The sequence below is a fragment of the Pogona vitticeps genome, chromosome 8 (assembly GCF_051106095.1).
Source record: "Pogona vitticeps strain Pit_001003342236 chromosome 8, PviZW2.1, whole genome shotgun sequence".
In the NCBI taxonomy this organism is placed as follows: Eukaryota; Metazoa; Chordata; class Lepidosauria; order Squamata; family Agamidae; genus Pogona; species Pogona vitticeps.
The window spans coordinates 26,896,040-26,913,318 of NC_135790.1; the positions used below are offsets into that span (position 1 = coordinate 26,896,040).

Below are 17,279 nucleotides of genomic sequence, written 5' to 3' on the forward strand. Positions count from 1 at the left end.
TAGCATCCTCCTCTGGTGGGTTTAGGTAGACAGCCCCTCCTAGGGCCCTTCCATGTCTTTCTGCAAAAGAGGATTGATTTTTCCCCATCACCACCTTGAAGGCGTAATCTGCTTGCAGAAATCTTGAGGAAACCCTTTACAACCTCACCTGCAAAACCTGGCAGGTGCGTTGATACATAAAAGGAATCTTCTTCCTTGGTGATAAGAAGGAGACCGGCCGCTTCAAACCCCATCTTCTCATGAGACCTCTGGGCACGGCTCCCATATCTCCTTCCCTTTAGCATTTACAAATTGCTAAACTGGAGTATACTGTATAGAAATGAAATCATTATTCGTTCTTCTCTGTTTACTCTTCTCATTTTCCTCTATCTTACCCATTTTTTAAAGTGGCAAACTCTCCAAAGCAGGGGCGTGTTCTCCTGCTTTGCTGAGCACTGTGCGCACAACACGGTGTGCTATAAATAATAATCATAACAACCACCCATAACACAGTGCGTGCAGCATCCTGTATAAATAATCAGATGTGCAACCCATTCTTAATCAGGTCCGCAGGGAGAATGCCGTAGCTTTTCCCTTCTATGGAGTTTTTCCTTCCAAGTAGACTTCCTCGCTCTTTTTCTTTTTTTAAAACTCCCCCTCCAGATGCTGGTTTTCACCCCTTTGGCATGCGTTATTATTTGACATTTTTTTTCCTCTGTCCAACGGCTGCTCTCTCCCTCGCTTGCAAACTTGCCCTCTTCCCTTTGCAAAGCGAGTTGTTATTCCCACCCCCACCCATCCACCCCCACCCAAGCCAGCATGTGGAGAGAAAAGAGGCCTCCCCATTTCGCTCCCTCCCAGCCCTCCTGTGTTTTTTTTTTGGGGGGGGATGCTCTGCTACGGTCCTTGAGGATGACTTCGGGAATGGAGCAAGGCTCCGTCATGCTTGGCTGGCGGGCAAGGCTTGTGTCTCCGCTGTTCCTAGGCAGGCTAAATATGGTTAGCCGAAGCCGGGCCGTCTGCAACCTGTCGCCCAGTGAGTCAGGCTGTGGCAAGCTTTCTCCCATGACCCTCCTGTCCTGTCTTTGCACCCTCTCGGCACATGCTGGCAAAAAAGAGAGTTAGTTCTCGGCCTCCATTCTGGAGAGTCATCAAGGAGAGAAGAGGAGGACGAGATTGGTACGGGAAGCGTCAATCTCCTTTGCCCTGCTTCTTCTTATCCGGCAGGCGTGTGCCAAGCCGAGAGGGCAGCTCTCTGGCGTTCGTCTGGCCTCCTGTCTTGTTCAATGTCAAACCAATGAGCAGAGATCTGCTCTAGAAAGGGTGGGAAAGGAAAATGGAGCTGCTTCTAAAACGTGCCCCTTGGAGTAGCTCGTGATACGGATCGTTCTCGCCTTGACAACGTTTTTGACTTCCCTCCTCGCCGTTTCTCCAAACGTTTTCCTCCATGTTTCTCTGAAAGCAGGATCCGTGGTAGCTTCGTCTATTTAATGATCCCCTAGAAGTCTCTCCGCTCACCTGACCCCTACACACGTCTCGTTTCTACATCACTTGTTCGGGTTCTAGCGTAGAACTTTTAAATGCTGTGCTTTGGAAAAAAAGAAGAAATTGGATAGTGGAGGGGATCCCTGGTTTGTTTTTTCAGTCTTACAAATAATTCAGAGTTTGGATTACTTGTTCTTTGCTTCTTGGACTACAATTCCAATAATCCGCCAGCCAGCATGGCCACTTGTCCCGCTTTCCATCATCCTCTGACATAGATATTGTTAAGTGAGGCTGCAGATTGTGCTTTTCCCTTTCTGGGACTTCTGCTGTTTCCTGTCATAATATTGTTCTGGGCTTGATTGCCTTTTTTTAGCTGCTTTTGACAGAATCCTTTCAAAGCCAACATAATACAAGCTGCCAATTTCTGACTCCCACCTGCTCTGGTGTAGTCTTGCATTTCTGGGCTCGTTTTTCTCTTTCGATTTCATTCAATTAAACAAGAGCTAATGAGTATGAAGGACTCCTTTTCTTGGAATAAAGAAGTCTGGATGCCCGGAGTTTGTAAAGCAGAGCCCTTGGAAGAGCGAGTGTACCATGGACTGACACGAGAAATAGAAGGGCTTTTGGGATTCAATTTCCTTGTGGCCAAATTCATATTTTTTAGCACATTAAGTTCTTTATTATATCCTAAGAAAGACTTGATAGTTATTCTCGAAGCCTCTGTTCATCTGGAATTGGCTTGTAGCAAATTGAGCAATGGAGGGAAGCCGTATAGTGTAAATGTTTAATTTGTGTTAATTTAATGTACTTTAATCTCTTTTCTTTCTTGGTTACATTTATATCTAAAATTGGAGTGCATAGCTCTGTGCTGCTTCCTCTTATTCTCCCAACAACCCTGTCTGGTAGGCCGGACTCGGAGATAGCAACGAGCCAAGTCACAAAGTGAGTTTCATGGCGAAGCGGGGATTTGAACCCAGGACCTGCTATCTCTGGCTTAATTTTCCGTGGAGTCGACAGCCTTTGGTGGTCTGCTTAGCCTCCGGACTTGTGGGAGATGATCATCCCAGTGTAGAGTCTCTGACATAATGTTACAACCAGTCTATGACCGAGCACTAAGAAGGACCTTTGCAGGGGTTGGATTGGGCCCCAATAAAGACCCTCCAGGTTGACGGTCCTGTTCTTCTCCCCCCCCCCATGCCTGTCCGAAGGTCCTCTCCTTCCCTTAGCTGGGTGGGCGTTTTGGAAACGGGAGAGGGCTTTTGAGGGAGAATGAACTCTCTGTTCCCCGTCGGGTCTGCCCGATGTCCTTTGCCCCAGCTCGGAAAGTTCCCCGGGGGCTCCTGGAGACCTTCAATAAAGCCATTGTGTTGGCGGGCTCCCCCCTGCTTTTCTGGAAAGTGGGTGGGTGGGAGGCAGAGGCCTCTGAATGCCGCTCGGGCCCAAGGCCTGCCCTCCAAACCCCGGGGGTGGTGTCTGTGTGTGCGAGCGAGCCGGCGAGCTCATTCCCAGTTCGAAAGGGAGGAGGAAGTGGTTAGCCCAGTGTTTCCAAAATCAGACGTACACAGAAGGGCAAAAGGGGCCTTTTGTGCATTCACCCCCTCCTGCCTGAGGAGGTGGCGGAGAGCCAGGAGGTTTTCCCCTTTTGCCAACTGGCACCCTCTCCTGCCCACGTGTGCCCCCCCTCCTTCCTTTCCTGAGAGTGTTGGCAACAGCTGCTTTGACGTGTGGGCCACAAGTCGTGTGCCAGCTTTCGGGACGGGAGGCTAACAAAAGGCACGTTTTTCTGGCCGGCGCTTAGTGTCTCACGCTGGGCGTTCTTGGGCCATGAGCTCACGCCATAAGCAGGAAATGAGTGGTGCTTTTTGCGGGGGGGGGGGGTTACGTTGATGGCTTGGGGATTCTGACATCAGATCTGGCGTGGCTTTGCTGCTCCCTGTCCGTCGGGGTCAAGTCTAGCAAATAGAAGCGCCTTTGGAACCTGCTCTGATAAAGAATTGTGAGGAGCTTGGAAGCTCGCATCTTTATACATTCGCCAACTTACGTTTGACTCAGGTGGACTCTTGTCTATCTGCTTTGGCTGGCTTTTAAAAAGTCATTGCTCAGTGCCTCAACCAGCCCAAAATATTTCAACAGGAGCAACATTTGTGTATAACTCCTTTTGTGACCTTCCTCCGATGCTTCTTGCCTTCTCACCTTGCCTGTGCGGTTCTGCATGCTGGCATCCGAACAGAGATCATTTGTAAGCAGCTCAGACCTTGAGAGAGTTGGGGTTTCTCAATGACAGAAATGCACCGGCCAGCCATTGCTCCTGAGCTTCATAACGTTGTCTCCAAGCAGCCTCTTAGAGACTTTGGGAGGCCAGCCGAAACTTTGGTTAGCAGTTCTTGGAAATCTGCCCTGGTTTCGTAAAAGATGCAATTCTTGCAAACATACGAATCTCGGTCTCCTTGAGACAGGAATAGCCTTCCTGTGGTGGAGAAGGTTATAATAGTCTTATGGCTAAATGTAGTGAATATTGATCATGCATTACAGTAATGGGACTGCCAGGGAAGGAAAGAAAGAGAGCCAAATGCTATCTTCTCCCATGAGAATTCTCCTCTGTAGTGGAGGCATGGCTCCCGTCCTTCAGCTGGTGGTCCATTAAGGCTGCTTTGTGGTCCAGCCATCTTCTGTATCCGTTTCTAACCCTTGTCTTAATTGAGCTAAGGAGGTGGAGTTTTGCATCACTCTTACAAGTAAGGCTTCTTTCCTTTTCCCTAGCACTGACAGAATATGAGCTGGGAAAAGGTATTTTTGTGATTTTCTTCAGGCTGCAGGCCAGAGGAGCATCTTTTCCCAAGCTTTGATTTATTCATTGGCCTGAAAAGGCCAAGTGAACCCATCAACCCTACCTCTTAAAAAAATCTAGGTATTAATGTTTCCAATCTCCAGTTTATTCCTGTGAAATTTGTGGAAAGGAACTTCCAAGGAGATCATAAAATACAAAAGGCAAAAATGGGCAATACTTGTATAGACCACTAAAAAAAAAAATCGAAATATACACGAGCTTTCGTGGATCAAAAACCACTTCATCAGGGTTGTACTGGTGTGAAAAACTTCATGGCATGTTGGATTCCTCTCCCCCCCAGGAAATTGACTCATAGATAAAAACTTTTTTTCTTTCTTGGGGCATCATAGAAAAAGTTGACCAATGCCAGTCAAACAGACTGAATTGGCTCAGGAAAAAAAAAACTTCACAGATTTAGTTTCCAAGTATTTTTTACAATAATAAAAACAATAAAAGATCAAGCTTCCAGCAAGGAAAACATGTCCTATCATCTTCAAGATTACAAACAGCATACTAACTCCATTGCATACGATGCAGCAGGTGTACTAATTGATCCACTTTCTGCTGCTTTAATGAGATCAGAGATAGGAAGACACTAAGTCTTTGCCCTTCTTCACGAAAAACTCCCTTGTCAGTCCCTGATTCCAATACGTAGATTACGTCTCTCTTAGATGCATGTCCGGCCAGAGTAGGTTGCTGTTTTAGGGTTACAAAACACACACACACGCACACACACACTCCCCATTGGCCCTTCTTTGGCCAATTTTTACAGGATAAAGGGGTGCAGCAGGTGCTAATTTGGGTGGCTCCCCCCATGTAGGAAAAATGGGGTTGTGTGGGCTCTTCCCGGTCTTAGGCGCTGACAATTTTAAGAGCGTTTGTTCAGTCCCTTTAATAAACCAACCCCACCCCACTCCCTTGCGCTTCTCCTGGCAGTAGCTGTGTGTCCCTGACACCTCCATCCATCTTGTCTGTTTGCTAAGCAAGCACCTTCTGTGAGTACACTGCGGACTTCGGAGACCGTTTTTTTGTTCCCTCTGCTTCATGGCTCTTCGGTGCTGGCACCAAAGCCTTTCCAAACCTTGTTTGAATGGGTTGCTTCTTTCCTCCTCTCCTGTTGTCTCCCCATCCCTGGGGGCCGCTAACTTTTTAAAATTGGGTTGGGGCGAATAGTTCAGGGAGAGAGAGAGAGAGAGAGAGAGAGAGCCTTCCTCTGGGCTGGAGGGGGAAGAGGAGGAAAAGACGCATCTTCTGGTCCCCTAACCTTGGGGGAATGGGGAGGCGGGTCCTTCTGGAACCGCTGTCTCCCAGGATGCGTTTCTGCAGTTGTCCGGAAGAGATGGAATTCCTGTTGCGGATGGAGATGCCAGGGGTGCCTTCTCCCGTTTTGTATCCTGTGGATTGTTTTACAGTCCACCTTTCTGCCTCCGCTCCCTGGGGCCCAATCCTAGCCCTGGATCAATGTAAACCCATTACCTTCCCCCACCCCACCCCCTGGAATCTGGCCAGAGACTCCATTATGTGGGCTGAGCCAGGAGTAAGCCCCAACCGCTGGCCTGCTGGCGAGCTTCCGTACGGGTCCCTTCTGACTTCTTGCCTTGGCACCTGGGTCTGTCGGTGCACCCAAGTTGGTTTTTCTGTTTTGCAAATCGTATCCAGTTCAACCCAAACTGCCCCCGTTTCTCTCTCTCTCTCTCTCTCTGCCTTTGCGGTGTTGAAACAGAGAACTCGGAAGACGTCTGAGACATGGCAGGACTTGTTTGGCAGCCCCTCTCTCTCTCTCTGTGTCTCTCCATCTGCCGCGGCGTCAGTCCTTGAAGTGTATTTCAATCTTCCCTTTTGCTGTTTATGTTTTCTTGCTGCTGCTTAACATTTCTATATTTTTTAAATCACCTGGTTTCCCCCCCCCCCCTTTCAGGGAAGGAATTTTTTCTGTGAACATTGTGGCGTTTATTTCTTTACTTCCTAAATGTGTAGCCACTTCTTTAGGTGGGGCAATATAGAAACATTTGAAATAAATAAATATTTGCTGCAGCCTGTGCTAACCCAGAGCTGCGGAGGTTCACCAGGTGCAGAGAAATCCCCCCCCCCCTGCGCACAGCCTCGCTCCCAGGCCCTCAGCTTGCAGGACTGTGTTTGGGAGCATTGGGTATGAAGCATGAAAGCAGAGAATCCCAGATGTGGCTTGAACCTTGCCATGGGGGCTTACGGGTGGCAGATATTCCTGAATTGATTGAGGGGGGGGATGGCCTTAGAGGCCCCCCTCCAACTTCTTGAGTCCATGTGCTGTTCAGAAACGGACAAAAAGACTCTCCTTCACACGGAAGCATGCAAGCTTCATGATCTCCTTATGTTCCTTTCGTGCAGGTCAACTCTGCGCATGAAAAAGGGGTTGTTTTTTCATTCAATAAAGTGGAAAGAGGAGGCAGAGTCTGCTGTGTGGGCTTTGCCTGGAAAAACCAAGAATGAAAATCAGATCTTATTTTTTGGGGGGGAAAGGCTCATTACTGTGTAAGAATTTTTGCTAATGGGAAAGATTTCTACCTCCTTCCACCCCTCCTTCCATTTTTTTACTAGAATATTCTAGGATTTTGGAGGCTATCTTCAAAGCATGCTTTTGAGTTGTATATAGTTGTTTACACCTCGCCTGTTAAAACTGTTGTCTTGCAAATACTTGGGGAGCTGCGGAAGGCTTTCTAAGTTTATGTGTATGTTTTTGCTCCTGGTTTCTTGCACTGACACAACCCACGCCGAGGGCAGGCCAGGAAAAGGGGTTATTATGGCCATTATTGCTGGTCACACACACACACAATCAAAACATTTTTATTTATTTATTTATTGGACTTATATACTGCCCCATAGCGCTACAAGCACATCCCTGGACATGATTTGGGATTTGCTTTCGGGACGAGGAGGGAGGGTTGTTTTAATCCCCTGAGCTAAATGCACTTATGCTTTTCCCAACTGTCTGGACACCTTAACCCCCAGGAGATGTTCAGCAAAACACACACACATAACAACCCTTTATCGCTGGAGGGGGGAGTAGCCCAGGTTGACAATCTGCTTGGGGGATGCTGCAGTGTTGCTCTCAAAGTGGTTTTGAGGCAGGGATGGGGGATTAGGAGTGAGGAGGGGGAGCGGAGAGAGCCATGGGAAGCCCTCCGGCCGTTCTGCTAGCCGCGCACGTGTGTTGCTTGTGGATTCCCCCCCAGAGATCCCGGACCTCACACCTGTTTCCTTGCTAACCTGGGATGGGGCGCAGCCCATTTCCCCTTCGTGCAATGGATGGAAAGAGCCGCCTGTTCGCGGCCGTCTTGAAAGGAAGTGTGGCTGCCATCCCTTCCCTTCTACCCCCTTCTTGGCCCTAAAAAGCAAGACTGGAAACCACCCCCCTTCCCGGGCCAAATTCTGGGGAGAAGCCAGTTGTGTGACTCACGGCTGAAGGGCAGGAGGATTTCCACCCCACTCCAGCTGGTCTGTCTTTAGGAAGAAAGAGGAAGCGAGAAGATGTGTTTTGACCAAAGGAAGTCGTCTTTAAAGCTGCAGATCTTGACCTTTTTTTTGGGGGGGGTGTCATGGGTTTCTTTGAGAGTCTGAAAAAAGCTGTGAACACCCACCCTTCGGAGGGGTGGTGGAAGGAAATATAAGCACCCGCTGATTTGCGCACCGTTTATTTTTATTGCCTTGGCAGCCGGTTTAATTCATGTGGGCAGAATATATAAAGACGGGATGTAAGAGGTGTAGTTGGGTTACCTGGACCTTTTTGATCCAATGGATGGGGAGATGCTTTCAACCGAACAGGTACCGGAGACGGAATGGGGGGGGGGAGCAGACTTTTTGTAAGCCAAGGACACTCTGCATATGCTCCGGTGGGCTTGTGCTTAAGATTTTGCTGTTATTATGGACTTTTCACCCCAATACCAACGTATTTGTGGCGTGTACCTCACAAGCTAGTTCTGTACCCTTTTAAACTGTCATGGTTTCCCCCCAAAAAACATTCCTGAGGTTTGCCGTGTGTGGTTGTGAGGAGTTCCCCGGCTCTCCCCAAAATGGTTTCCTAGAGAGAAGGAACGACCTCAAACGTGTTTCAAACCCGTGGCATAGATACACCCCGAGGATCTCTTCTCTTAGCCTCCACGAAAGGCACTCGTCTAGGCCAGCACCCTCCACATCCCCAGGCAACCCTACCAGGGACAGGCAATTCCCATAAAGTTCCTGATAGTTTAATGGTTGACCCCCCCCCTTTCTTTTTCTGGTGAGAATAGGCTTGGCCATCGTGGTTCCTTGCGCTCCGTTTTAATCAATCCTGTCCACCGGATGTTGTCAAGACTACAAATGATTTACTCAAAAAATTGATTGTTTTTATTCCATTTTTTTGGGGTGGGAAGGCGGAAGGGGACCAGCCCCCCCCCCGGATGCAAATGAAGCAGTCCCTGAAGGTTCCTGGAGCTGGGAGGGGGAAAAAAAGGACCCACAGGATTCTTAAAAGCTTGTCCGGTCTTTAGCGGAAAGACTTTGCTGAACAGGTGGAACCGGATCTTTTTGCAGGGCTGTAGCTGGGGGGGTGTTGGAGCGACAGTGGCTTTGCCCCAGGGTACCAGAACTTGGAAGGCGCCCGACTCTAGAGCTGAATCTCCTGGAGGCCGCTACGAAATTAAATAGTGGCAACACCTCCAAACCCTTAATCTGTTTTCTTTTTCTTTTTTTTAAAGCATAAACTTTTTTTTTCCTTTTTGGCTTTGAGGGGACTCTGGATTCTTATCCTCTGTGTCTGTGGGGTGGTGGTGGTTCATGGCCATGCCTCAGAGTGCAACGGGTGAGATTTTGCCCCAGATGCCAAAGCATGCCTAGTATTAGCTCTGTTATTTATGCCAGAAATGCCAGGCCATATGCAAGTTGCGTTCCACCCAGGAAGACGGACTCCTTTCCTTTCCACCGCGTCCAACGGGAAGTTTTGGGGAAGGGAGGGAGGAGAGAGAGGTTTTCCCCCTGGAAGTAGGGTGGATTTTGCAGTGGCTTCTCACCCCTGATGTGTCTCTTTTCTTTCAGGAGTATCTGGAGAAGGCGAAGTCGCCATGCCGGAGGTGGTGGAGGTGGAAATGGGGAAGACCGCCCTCATTCCCTGCCAGTTCTCCCTCCCGGAGAACGGCAGCTATGCTTACATCCACTGGCACTCTGTAAGTTCAACCCAAAAAAAGGGGGTGGGGGATATGAAAAAGTTCTGCAGGAAAAGGGTAGGATTCGGGAAGCAACCTGGCTCTGTGCAGTTCATCATGTATATACTCTGTCGCTGGCCTCTGTTATTTCTTTCTCGCCTTCTGACTTCCTGACTGTTCTGTCTTCCCTGTTTAGGCTTTCTCTTTCTGGCCTCCCACTTTTTCCGTGGCCCCATCCTGCATCCAACTAGAGAAGTCCACCAGCGCTGTTCCTTACCTGCTCTTCCTTTATTCCCATCATCATCCTCATTTCTGTAGCCCTGGACCTTCCTTGCTTCCTTTTTTCCCCTCTAGCTCCACGTTATGACACCTTTCTATAGGGCTGTGATAAATCACCATTTGATATGCAATTGCAGGCCTTTCCACGTGAAATGGCGGCAGCTGCTGCGGCCGAGGGTTGACAAGGAGCTCCGTGGGACTCCAGAAGCTTGCACAGGACGCAATAAAAGATGGCGTCCTTTTTCCTCATTTTAGCACACTGTCCCTTTTTCTGTTTGGAATTTGAAACGTCAGCCGAAAGCTGTCAAAAATATATTTGTCGAAAGCCAAACTGATCAAAGCAGGAGCCGGCCGTGTTGTCGAAACTTGGTTTTTAATCCCTCTCTGAACAACCGACGCTGCCCCCAGGTGGCAACTGATCCACCCTGCAGCCACTCCGGGAGCAAAAACTGTGTCAAGCTTAGCCCCGATTTCCTGAAGTTAAAGAAACTTCAGTAAACAAGATTTAGGTTTGTTTGCTTAGATATTTACAGTAGATACATTGTAAATATTGTAGGTGGATTCTTCTTTGAAGACTCAGCCCTAATGATTTAACTTTGTAACCTTTGCACGTTTTCGTTAAATGCTTCCAATGGATTGTATTTAAATTTTTTTTTTTTTGCAAAGTTTCTACACACCACTTTCTGAAACGACTGATTCGGGAACATTGTGCAAAGCAGGCATCAGTACCAAAAAGGACCCCGTTGGCCATCAAATCACGATGTGTCTGCCCAGAAGCCAAGCCCTGTTCAGCAGGACTTGATTTGCAGCAAACACTGAAGCCTCTAAGGAATCTACAAAAAGGAGAAGCACATCAGAACTCTTGTAGCTCTGATAAGATTCACAGCAAGTGGGCGTCTCTGAGAGCTTTTGCAGATGACAGCCCAGGTCGTCTCCAGAGGCTTCTGGTGTCTGAAGGAAATGGCTTTCAATCCCTAGGAAGGTCACATGGAAATCGGTGTGTTTGTCTTAAAGAGCCACACTATTTTTCGGTTTGGGTTTTGTTGTTGCTGAAACATCCTAACACACTTACCTCTTTGGAAACTTAAGAAAGGTCGACCGTAGACATGGGCGATTCGTATCCGTCTCCCTGGGGACCGTCCTCAACCCCTGCCCTCTTTTTCTTCTCGCTGTTTTAGTTTGACAAAACCCAACGGAAGCTGATTATCTCCATGATCCGGGACAGAGAACAAAACACGGACCCCAAGCTCAAGGACCGGTTGAGCATCCTGGCCAATTTCTCCCTTGAAATCCGCCAGGTGGCTCTGCAGGACGCCAAGGTGTACATCTGCCAGGTGGGCTTGGGCAGCGCCGGCGTCGCCGAGAACCGGACCACGCTGCGAGTCTCCAGTAAGTCATCCGGGACGTGCCAAGCCTTGGCGAGAGGGGAGAACCTTTCGCCTTGGAAGGCAGGAAAAGAAGCGGGTGCGCACCTGTTGTGTTTTTGGTTTTTGTCTTCCTTGGCCTCATTCTCATCCTTGCCCTCCGTGTGTTTCCCATTCCAGAAGCCCCAGAGCCACCAGTCATTCAGAAGACAGACACTGGCATCACGGCGTCGGACTCTGAGAAGTACGAGGTGAGAACCTTGCGGGCGTGGATGCGTCTCGTCCGTGGGCCGTCATGCGTCACAAGGTTGGATTTCGGATCTGCTTTGTGGGTGCAGAAGCTCCCGTTCTCAACCTCCAGGCTTTCCCTTTTTCCGAAACATAAACCTTGCTGGTTTCCAGTCCGGTGGTTCTTAAGGCTCTGAATAACGGGAATGCCTTCAAAGCCCCGTTAGATCACGCATGGCCAGCCAAGGTTTGGAGCTTTCCCAGGGAACTTGCACAGAACGAAGGGTGGGAAGAGGTGGCTCTGGATGGCGGTTTCCTGGTTTTCCTGGTTAGGCACAGTTGCACCCTTGTTCCCTCTTCGAGCACTGAATATACGGCCCTGGTTTGTGTGGGCGCTTTGGGGAGAGGAGGCATCCGGCTGTCTTTTCGTCCACTGCAATCCCCATCTTCTCGCCAGCATGGCTCGTGGTGAGGAACGATGGGAGTTGTGATCCAACAGCTTCTGGAAAGCCAGACCTTTCTGGTTCCTGCCTTTATCTTCCACGCAGCCCAGACTGAACTGGAACGGAAGCTTTTTTTTGTCTTTTTAATAACATCTTTAAAAGGAACCGAGGGACACTGCAGGAGAAAGAGACACACTCTTAAAAGTCCATTAGCTGATCCAAGATCCCCTTCGGCTTTCAGTTCCCTGTTTCTCTTTCTTTCTAACCCCGAGGCTTGGAGGAAGCTGGATCGTCTAAATAATTAACAGTGAAAGCCAAGAGTCTCAAAAAGGCTAAATCGGGATCATCCCTGTTGTTCAGAGGCTGTGCATTCATGGGGCTGTCTTTTTGGGAAAGCAGACCGAGTTCCTAAGGTTGGTCTGGAGCATAAATTCGCAAGAGATGGGATGTCAGGGTAAGGAGATGATGAAATGGCTCATGTGGCCTTTGCCCAGCCCCAATGTATAAGGACGTTTTCTTTCTACTTAGCAAAGAGATGTATAGATCAACTGGTTCAGAAGGGACCCTCCGGCCATCAGTGAACCACGAGGCCAGTGGCGAAGTGTGCGTGAAGCTGTTGGTTTGTCTTTCAGATTGCAAAATGCATCAGCCGCAACAGCTACCCGGCCTCCACCATCACGTGGTACAAGGATGAAGAGCCTTTGACTGAAAATGGGAAAGGTACATTTTAAAAGGGCTTTGCAGAAGCGCAAGGAACAGGGCTCTATTCTCCTCTCTAGAAGGAAACTGTGGCCTTTAACATGGGTTTTGCAACTTAAAAAGTACTGCTAGAAACGTTTGAAAATACAGATTTAGGTGCAGGGTTTAAGAACTGGTGTCATTCCTTTTCCTGCCCTCCCTCCCTCCCTCTCTCTTGTCCTCCCTCCATTAGACATTGAAATCCGCCCGATGCACATTATGGAGTCAAGCGGCTTGTACACCGTCCAGAGCACTCTCTTGGCCCAAGTCACCAAAGACGACCGCCATGCCATCTTCCACTGCCAGGTCGATTACAGCCTGATGGGGGCAAAGCAGACCATCGTGTCCAAGAACTTCACCATCAACATTCATTGTAAGTCTGGGCTGGGTGAATGGCGGATGTTTGCTGTGCACTTTGCTCAGATTGGGATGTCTTGACAAGAAGATGCTGTTTGGATGGATGAAAGAAGGGGCTGTTGCCCCTTGTGCGGTTTCTTGGAGAAGGGTTGTGAGCGTGTCATTACGCCTTCCATTTGGTCTGAACCTGACCTTTCTGGACACTTCTCTGGGAAACTCTGCTGTCAGCGTCCTTGAAACACATCCACAGAGTGCCTCTGAAAGCAGCGTAAAAGTGGGCTCCTGTCACCTTGCCTCTGTGACAGCCCTGGAAGAAGTAAATGCAGTGGGGGAGGGAACCATAGGTGCTCAAGCTTCTTTATCCTCTGCTCTGAGCAGGCCAGCTGCCGAGGAGAAGCTGATCCAGGTTCTGTTTGCTCCGCAGACCCCTCGGAGGAAATCAGCTTTGTGATCAACGCATCGAGGCCAGTCGTGAAGGAGGGGGACAGCGTGACCCTCCACTGCAAAGCCGACGGGAACCCGCCCCCCGAGTACACCTTGGTCAAGCTGCAGGTGAGCCCGGGGGCCGGTGGGGAGGCTGCCCCTGGTCTGCAGTCAAGCTGCAGGTCAGCTGGTCGGTCAAGATGGAGGCAGGCGGAGGTCAGAAAGTGGGTGGATGTTCTAGCTCTCTTCGCTCCATTAAGAGGGGAACAGTCCAAGCTAATTTTTTAGGAACTCTGTCGTTCCTTACCTGGAGAAAGAGCTGTCTTATAGCTTTGTCATGATTGCTAACATTGCGATGGAGAGCAGAGATGGTAGGAATCTCCAGAACAACGCCTTCTTCGTGTTGTTTCCTTGGAATCTCAGAGAAGCTGCTGGGGCTACTTCCAGGCTTCTGTCTGAAATCATGAGATCTAGAAACGTGAGGTGTCCACACAAATGGGTGTGGAGGTGTGGGTGTCCCAGGGAGAATTTGCCCTTGTCAGTGGCATTGTGTGCTGCTCACGGCCTTCCTAAGCTTTTTTTTTTCCTGCTCTTCTGTCTTTGTGCTCTGGAGGATGGGGAAGAAGAGCCGCTGTCCGATGTCAGTGGAGGGAAAGTGGTCCTTCGGGATGTGGACAGGAATCAGAGCGGGAGCTACCTGTGCAAAGTGCTTGACTTGCAGTCCTTTGCCGAGCTGAACGCCTCGGTGAATCTCTTTGTAAACTGTAAGTAAATCTGGGCAGGATTGGGTGGGGGCGGGCTTATTCTGAAAAGAGTGGCCCCCTTGGGTGTCCAGTAGAGCTGTCTAATAAGCAGATACTTACAGAAACTTTAAAAAAAACTATAGACATTTGCAAATCAAAACAAAACACTGAAATCAGAAAGTACATTCTCCTTTCCAAGATTACTTACTTACTTACTTACTTACTTACTTACTTACTTACTTACTTACTTACTTACTTACTTACTTACTTACTTACTTACTTACTTACTTACTTACTTACTTACTTACTTACTTACTTACTTACTTACTTACTTACTTACATTTCAGTTTCTATACTACCCCATAGTGCTCACAATCTCTGGGCTTTTTGCAGCATGCTAAAAGCTCGTCTAAATACAACAGATGCCCAACAATAAATACAGAAAGTCAATAAAACCCCACCCCAAACTTTCAATAAAATTAAAAAAGTTAAAAACAGACTTGAATGTTGCAGGCAGTTAAAATAAAAGGCAGATTTGACTTTACGAGGTTTTCACTGACTGATTTAACCAAAGTTGGAAATGCAACTTTTGGGGTTATAACTCCCAGAATACCCAGCGTGGTGGATTCTGGATGATGTAGTCCGAGTCCATTGGAACGGGACCAGGGGGGGGATCCCTGAAAGTGAAGCAGAAGTTGGGGGCTACAGTGGAGTGGGGCACCTTTCCACCTCACCCTTTAGTTTCTGTACCGAGAAGCCTCTCGGGAAATGCTTTCTGGACCAGCGGTTGGTCTGTTTTGTATCTGAGGCAGATGAAGAACACGTACCTTTAGAAATGGGGGGGAGAGGGAGGGGCACCCTTGAGGCGCCTAGAGTCGCATTTAGGCTGGTGTCGCTCAGCGAGATGGCATGCCTCGCCCCAGAGCCCCCCAAGGCCAGGAGTCCCGAGCCCCTGCTGAACGTCCCAGCCGGCAGGAGGTGTGGGTGGGGAGTCAGGGAGCAGCCAGGGCCGCGGAGAAGCCCCATGGGAAGATCTGAACCCCTGCAGACAAGGCGAGCGCAGAGACGGGGGTGTCGCGAAGGGACCTGGGCTTTGGTGCATCAAGAGAGCCATTTATCTCCTTCAGACCTGGACGTCCCCACGGTCCGGATTGTCGCTGTCGATGCGGAGAAACAGCAGCGCAAACACACGCCGCGGGAAGGGGACACGCTGCTCCTCAGCTGCAACACAACCAGCTCTGGACCGGTGGAATTCCAGTGGGAGAAGGTACTCCGCGTCTCCCGCTGTTGGTTGACTGACATTTTACTTTTTAAAAACAACTAGAACCGTAGTCCATAAAACGCTGCTCCTTTTCAAGCTTCCCCTCTGGATTTTTTGTGGGGCAGGGTGACTTGACAGCAGAAAGAGGATCGCCTTGTGGAGCACCCTCTGCCTCTAGTCTGGCCTGTGACTGCGGGCCACTGAACTCCTCCCCGGCAGGCTTGAGTGGTGGAGAAGGAGCGGCTTGCACGCTTCCTGCCCACTTACCTTCCTCGCCGTGTTGAGATTTGTTTCCTTGTACAGTGGTGCCCCGCATAGGGATCCCAAAAAGGGATCGCTATACGGATTCTTCGTTATACGGTGCGCTCGTTAAGCGAGGCACCACTGTAAATGTGTATCTGACAGGTTAAACCTCCCCCCCAACCCCAAATCCAGATCTAGGCAATCAGCTTGATGCCTGGCCAACTGGGAAGAGTCACATCCTTCCCGTTCTCCATCCGTGTGCAGCATTTGAAAAAGTTACTTTTTAAAATCGGGCGTCTTGACTAGGCCAAGTCCTTCCCCCTCAAGCAGGATGAAGAGGAGTTTGAAGTGTGCTTTCTCATGTATGATACACATCATGCAAGAGACAGAGGCACCTTTTCAGATCACGGCCAGGTAGGGAGTATAGCCGGATACCGTTTTCCTGTCATCCTTTCTGGGAACAAACCCTGCAAGCAGAAAGCTAGTATATCAAGGTGGAGGAATAGACCAAAATGTTTTTCACTGACATGTTGGGCATTTATGTACCAGACTCCCACTCTCCTTTCGTGTATGCTCACCTATTTTGCCGCTTTTCATCCAAGGCCAACCCGCTCCCTCTTGGAAATGCTGGAGGCAGCCTTTTGAAGGCTGGGAGGAACAGGGGCCCTGCTTCAAAAAAGTTGACCTTTCAGGAGGAGGCTGGCCGGCTGTATTAAAAAGTCCAAAGCAAGTCCCTTCCCCAAACTCTGGCAACAAGTGTGGCTTAGCGTGGTCTGGACGGCATCACTGCTTCAGCTTAAATAATCCACTCCTTCGTGCAACGTAGTGAACCGACGGCCCAAAGGCTGGTTATTAATCTCTGGCCCGAGGATTGTGGCTGGAGACAGGTTGGTGTGAGTTGCAAGAGGCTCGTTCCTGGATTTTACCAACACCTTGATAAAAACATTCATTGATTTTATAGAAAAGAAAAGAAAATCAAACTCTCTGCATGTTTAAACCCTTGGTTCCTGCTTGTGGTTTGCCAGATTTGGGCAACCGGTAGCATTTTTGGATGTGAATGAATTTCAGTTTCCATCCTCTCCGGCCTTCCTGACTGCCTTGAATGAGAGTCGCAGCTCGACGACTCACCTCTGGCTTAAAGAGGGAGAAATCTTCTCCTGTCCCTTTTTGTGACCCTCTCCTCTCCCCCCTTTGCCTCCTCCCCTCCCCCTCGGTTTTCCTTTTGCAGAAGGGAGAGGTGATTTCAACGGATCATCTACTGAAACTCACCAAGGTGACCTACCAGGACATGGGGGAGTACACCTGCCGGGTCACGATGCCCGAGGTCCCCGGCCTCTCCCGCTCCAAGGTGGCTTCTGTCGTCATTCACTGTAAGCAGAACTTGAGGGTGGCTTTCCCCACCACGGCCCCCTTCCCCCCCCCCGGGGCGCCAAGCAGCAACGCGACTCTCGCTTTCCCTTGCAGCAAAGCCGAAGCTGACCACGCCGGAGGGGGTGGTGTACATCAAGGAGGGCGAAGTGCTGAACTTGACCTGCAGCGTCTTCTCTGTCCAAAAGCCGAAATTCTTCTGGAGTGCCAAAAATATAACGGTATGTTAGGCTGGGTGGGTGGGCAGCTGCTGGATCAGGAGACCGTGCCCCCCCCCAAGAGTTTCAAAGAAAAATGGCAAATTTGAAAGGGCCGTGGTGCACGGTCAAGCTTTACTTCATCTGCAACTCCCTGTTTCCCTCCTCTTCTTCACCCCTCACCCTAC

The 17,279-nt window shown here is 49.4% G+C and overlaps 1 protein-coding gene across 1 annotated transcript in view; it reads left to right on the forward strand.

Moving 5' to 3' along the window:
• Window positions 1-17,279, forward strand: part of MCAM (melanoma cell adhesion molecule) — a 33,119-nt gene that overhangs the window by 7,201 nt on the left and 8,639 nt on the right. Inside the window, exons 2-11 of the mRNA XM_020792809.3 lie at window positions 9,341-9,468; window positions 10,905-11,115; window positions 11,271-11,341; window positions 12,394-12,481; window positions 12,693-12,872; window positions 13,281-13,408; window positions 13,893-14,043; window positions 15,150-15,289; window positions 16,755-16,896; window positions 16,991-17,115. Of these exons, the coding sequence (XP_020648468.3) occupies window positions 9,341-9,468; window positions 10,905-11,115; window positions 11,271-11,341; window positions 12,394-12,481; window positions 12,693-12,872; window positions 13,281-13,408; window positions 13,893-14,043; window positions 15,150-15,289; window positions 16,755-16,896; window positions 16,991-17,115 (1,364 nt within the window). The remainder of the gene's footprint in view (window positions 1-9,340; window positions 9,469-10,904; window positions 11,116-11,270; window positions 11,342-12,393; window positions 12,482-12,692; window positions 12,873-13,280; window positions 13,409-13,892; window positions 14,044-15,149; window positions 15,290-16,754; window positions 16,897-16,990; window positions 17,116-17,279) is intronic.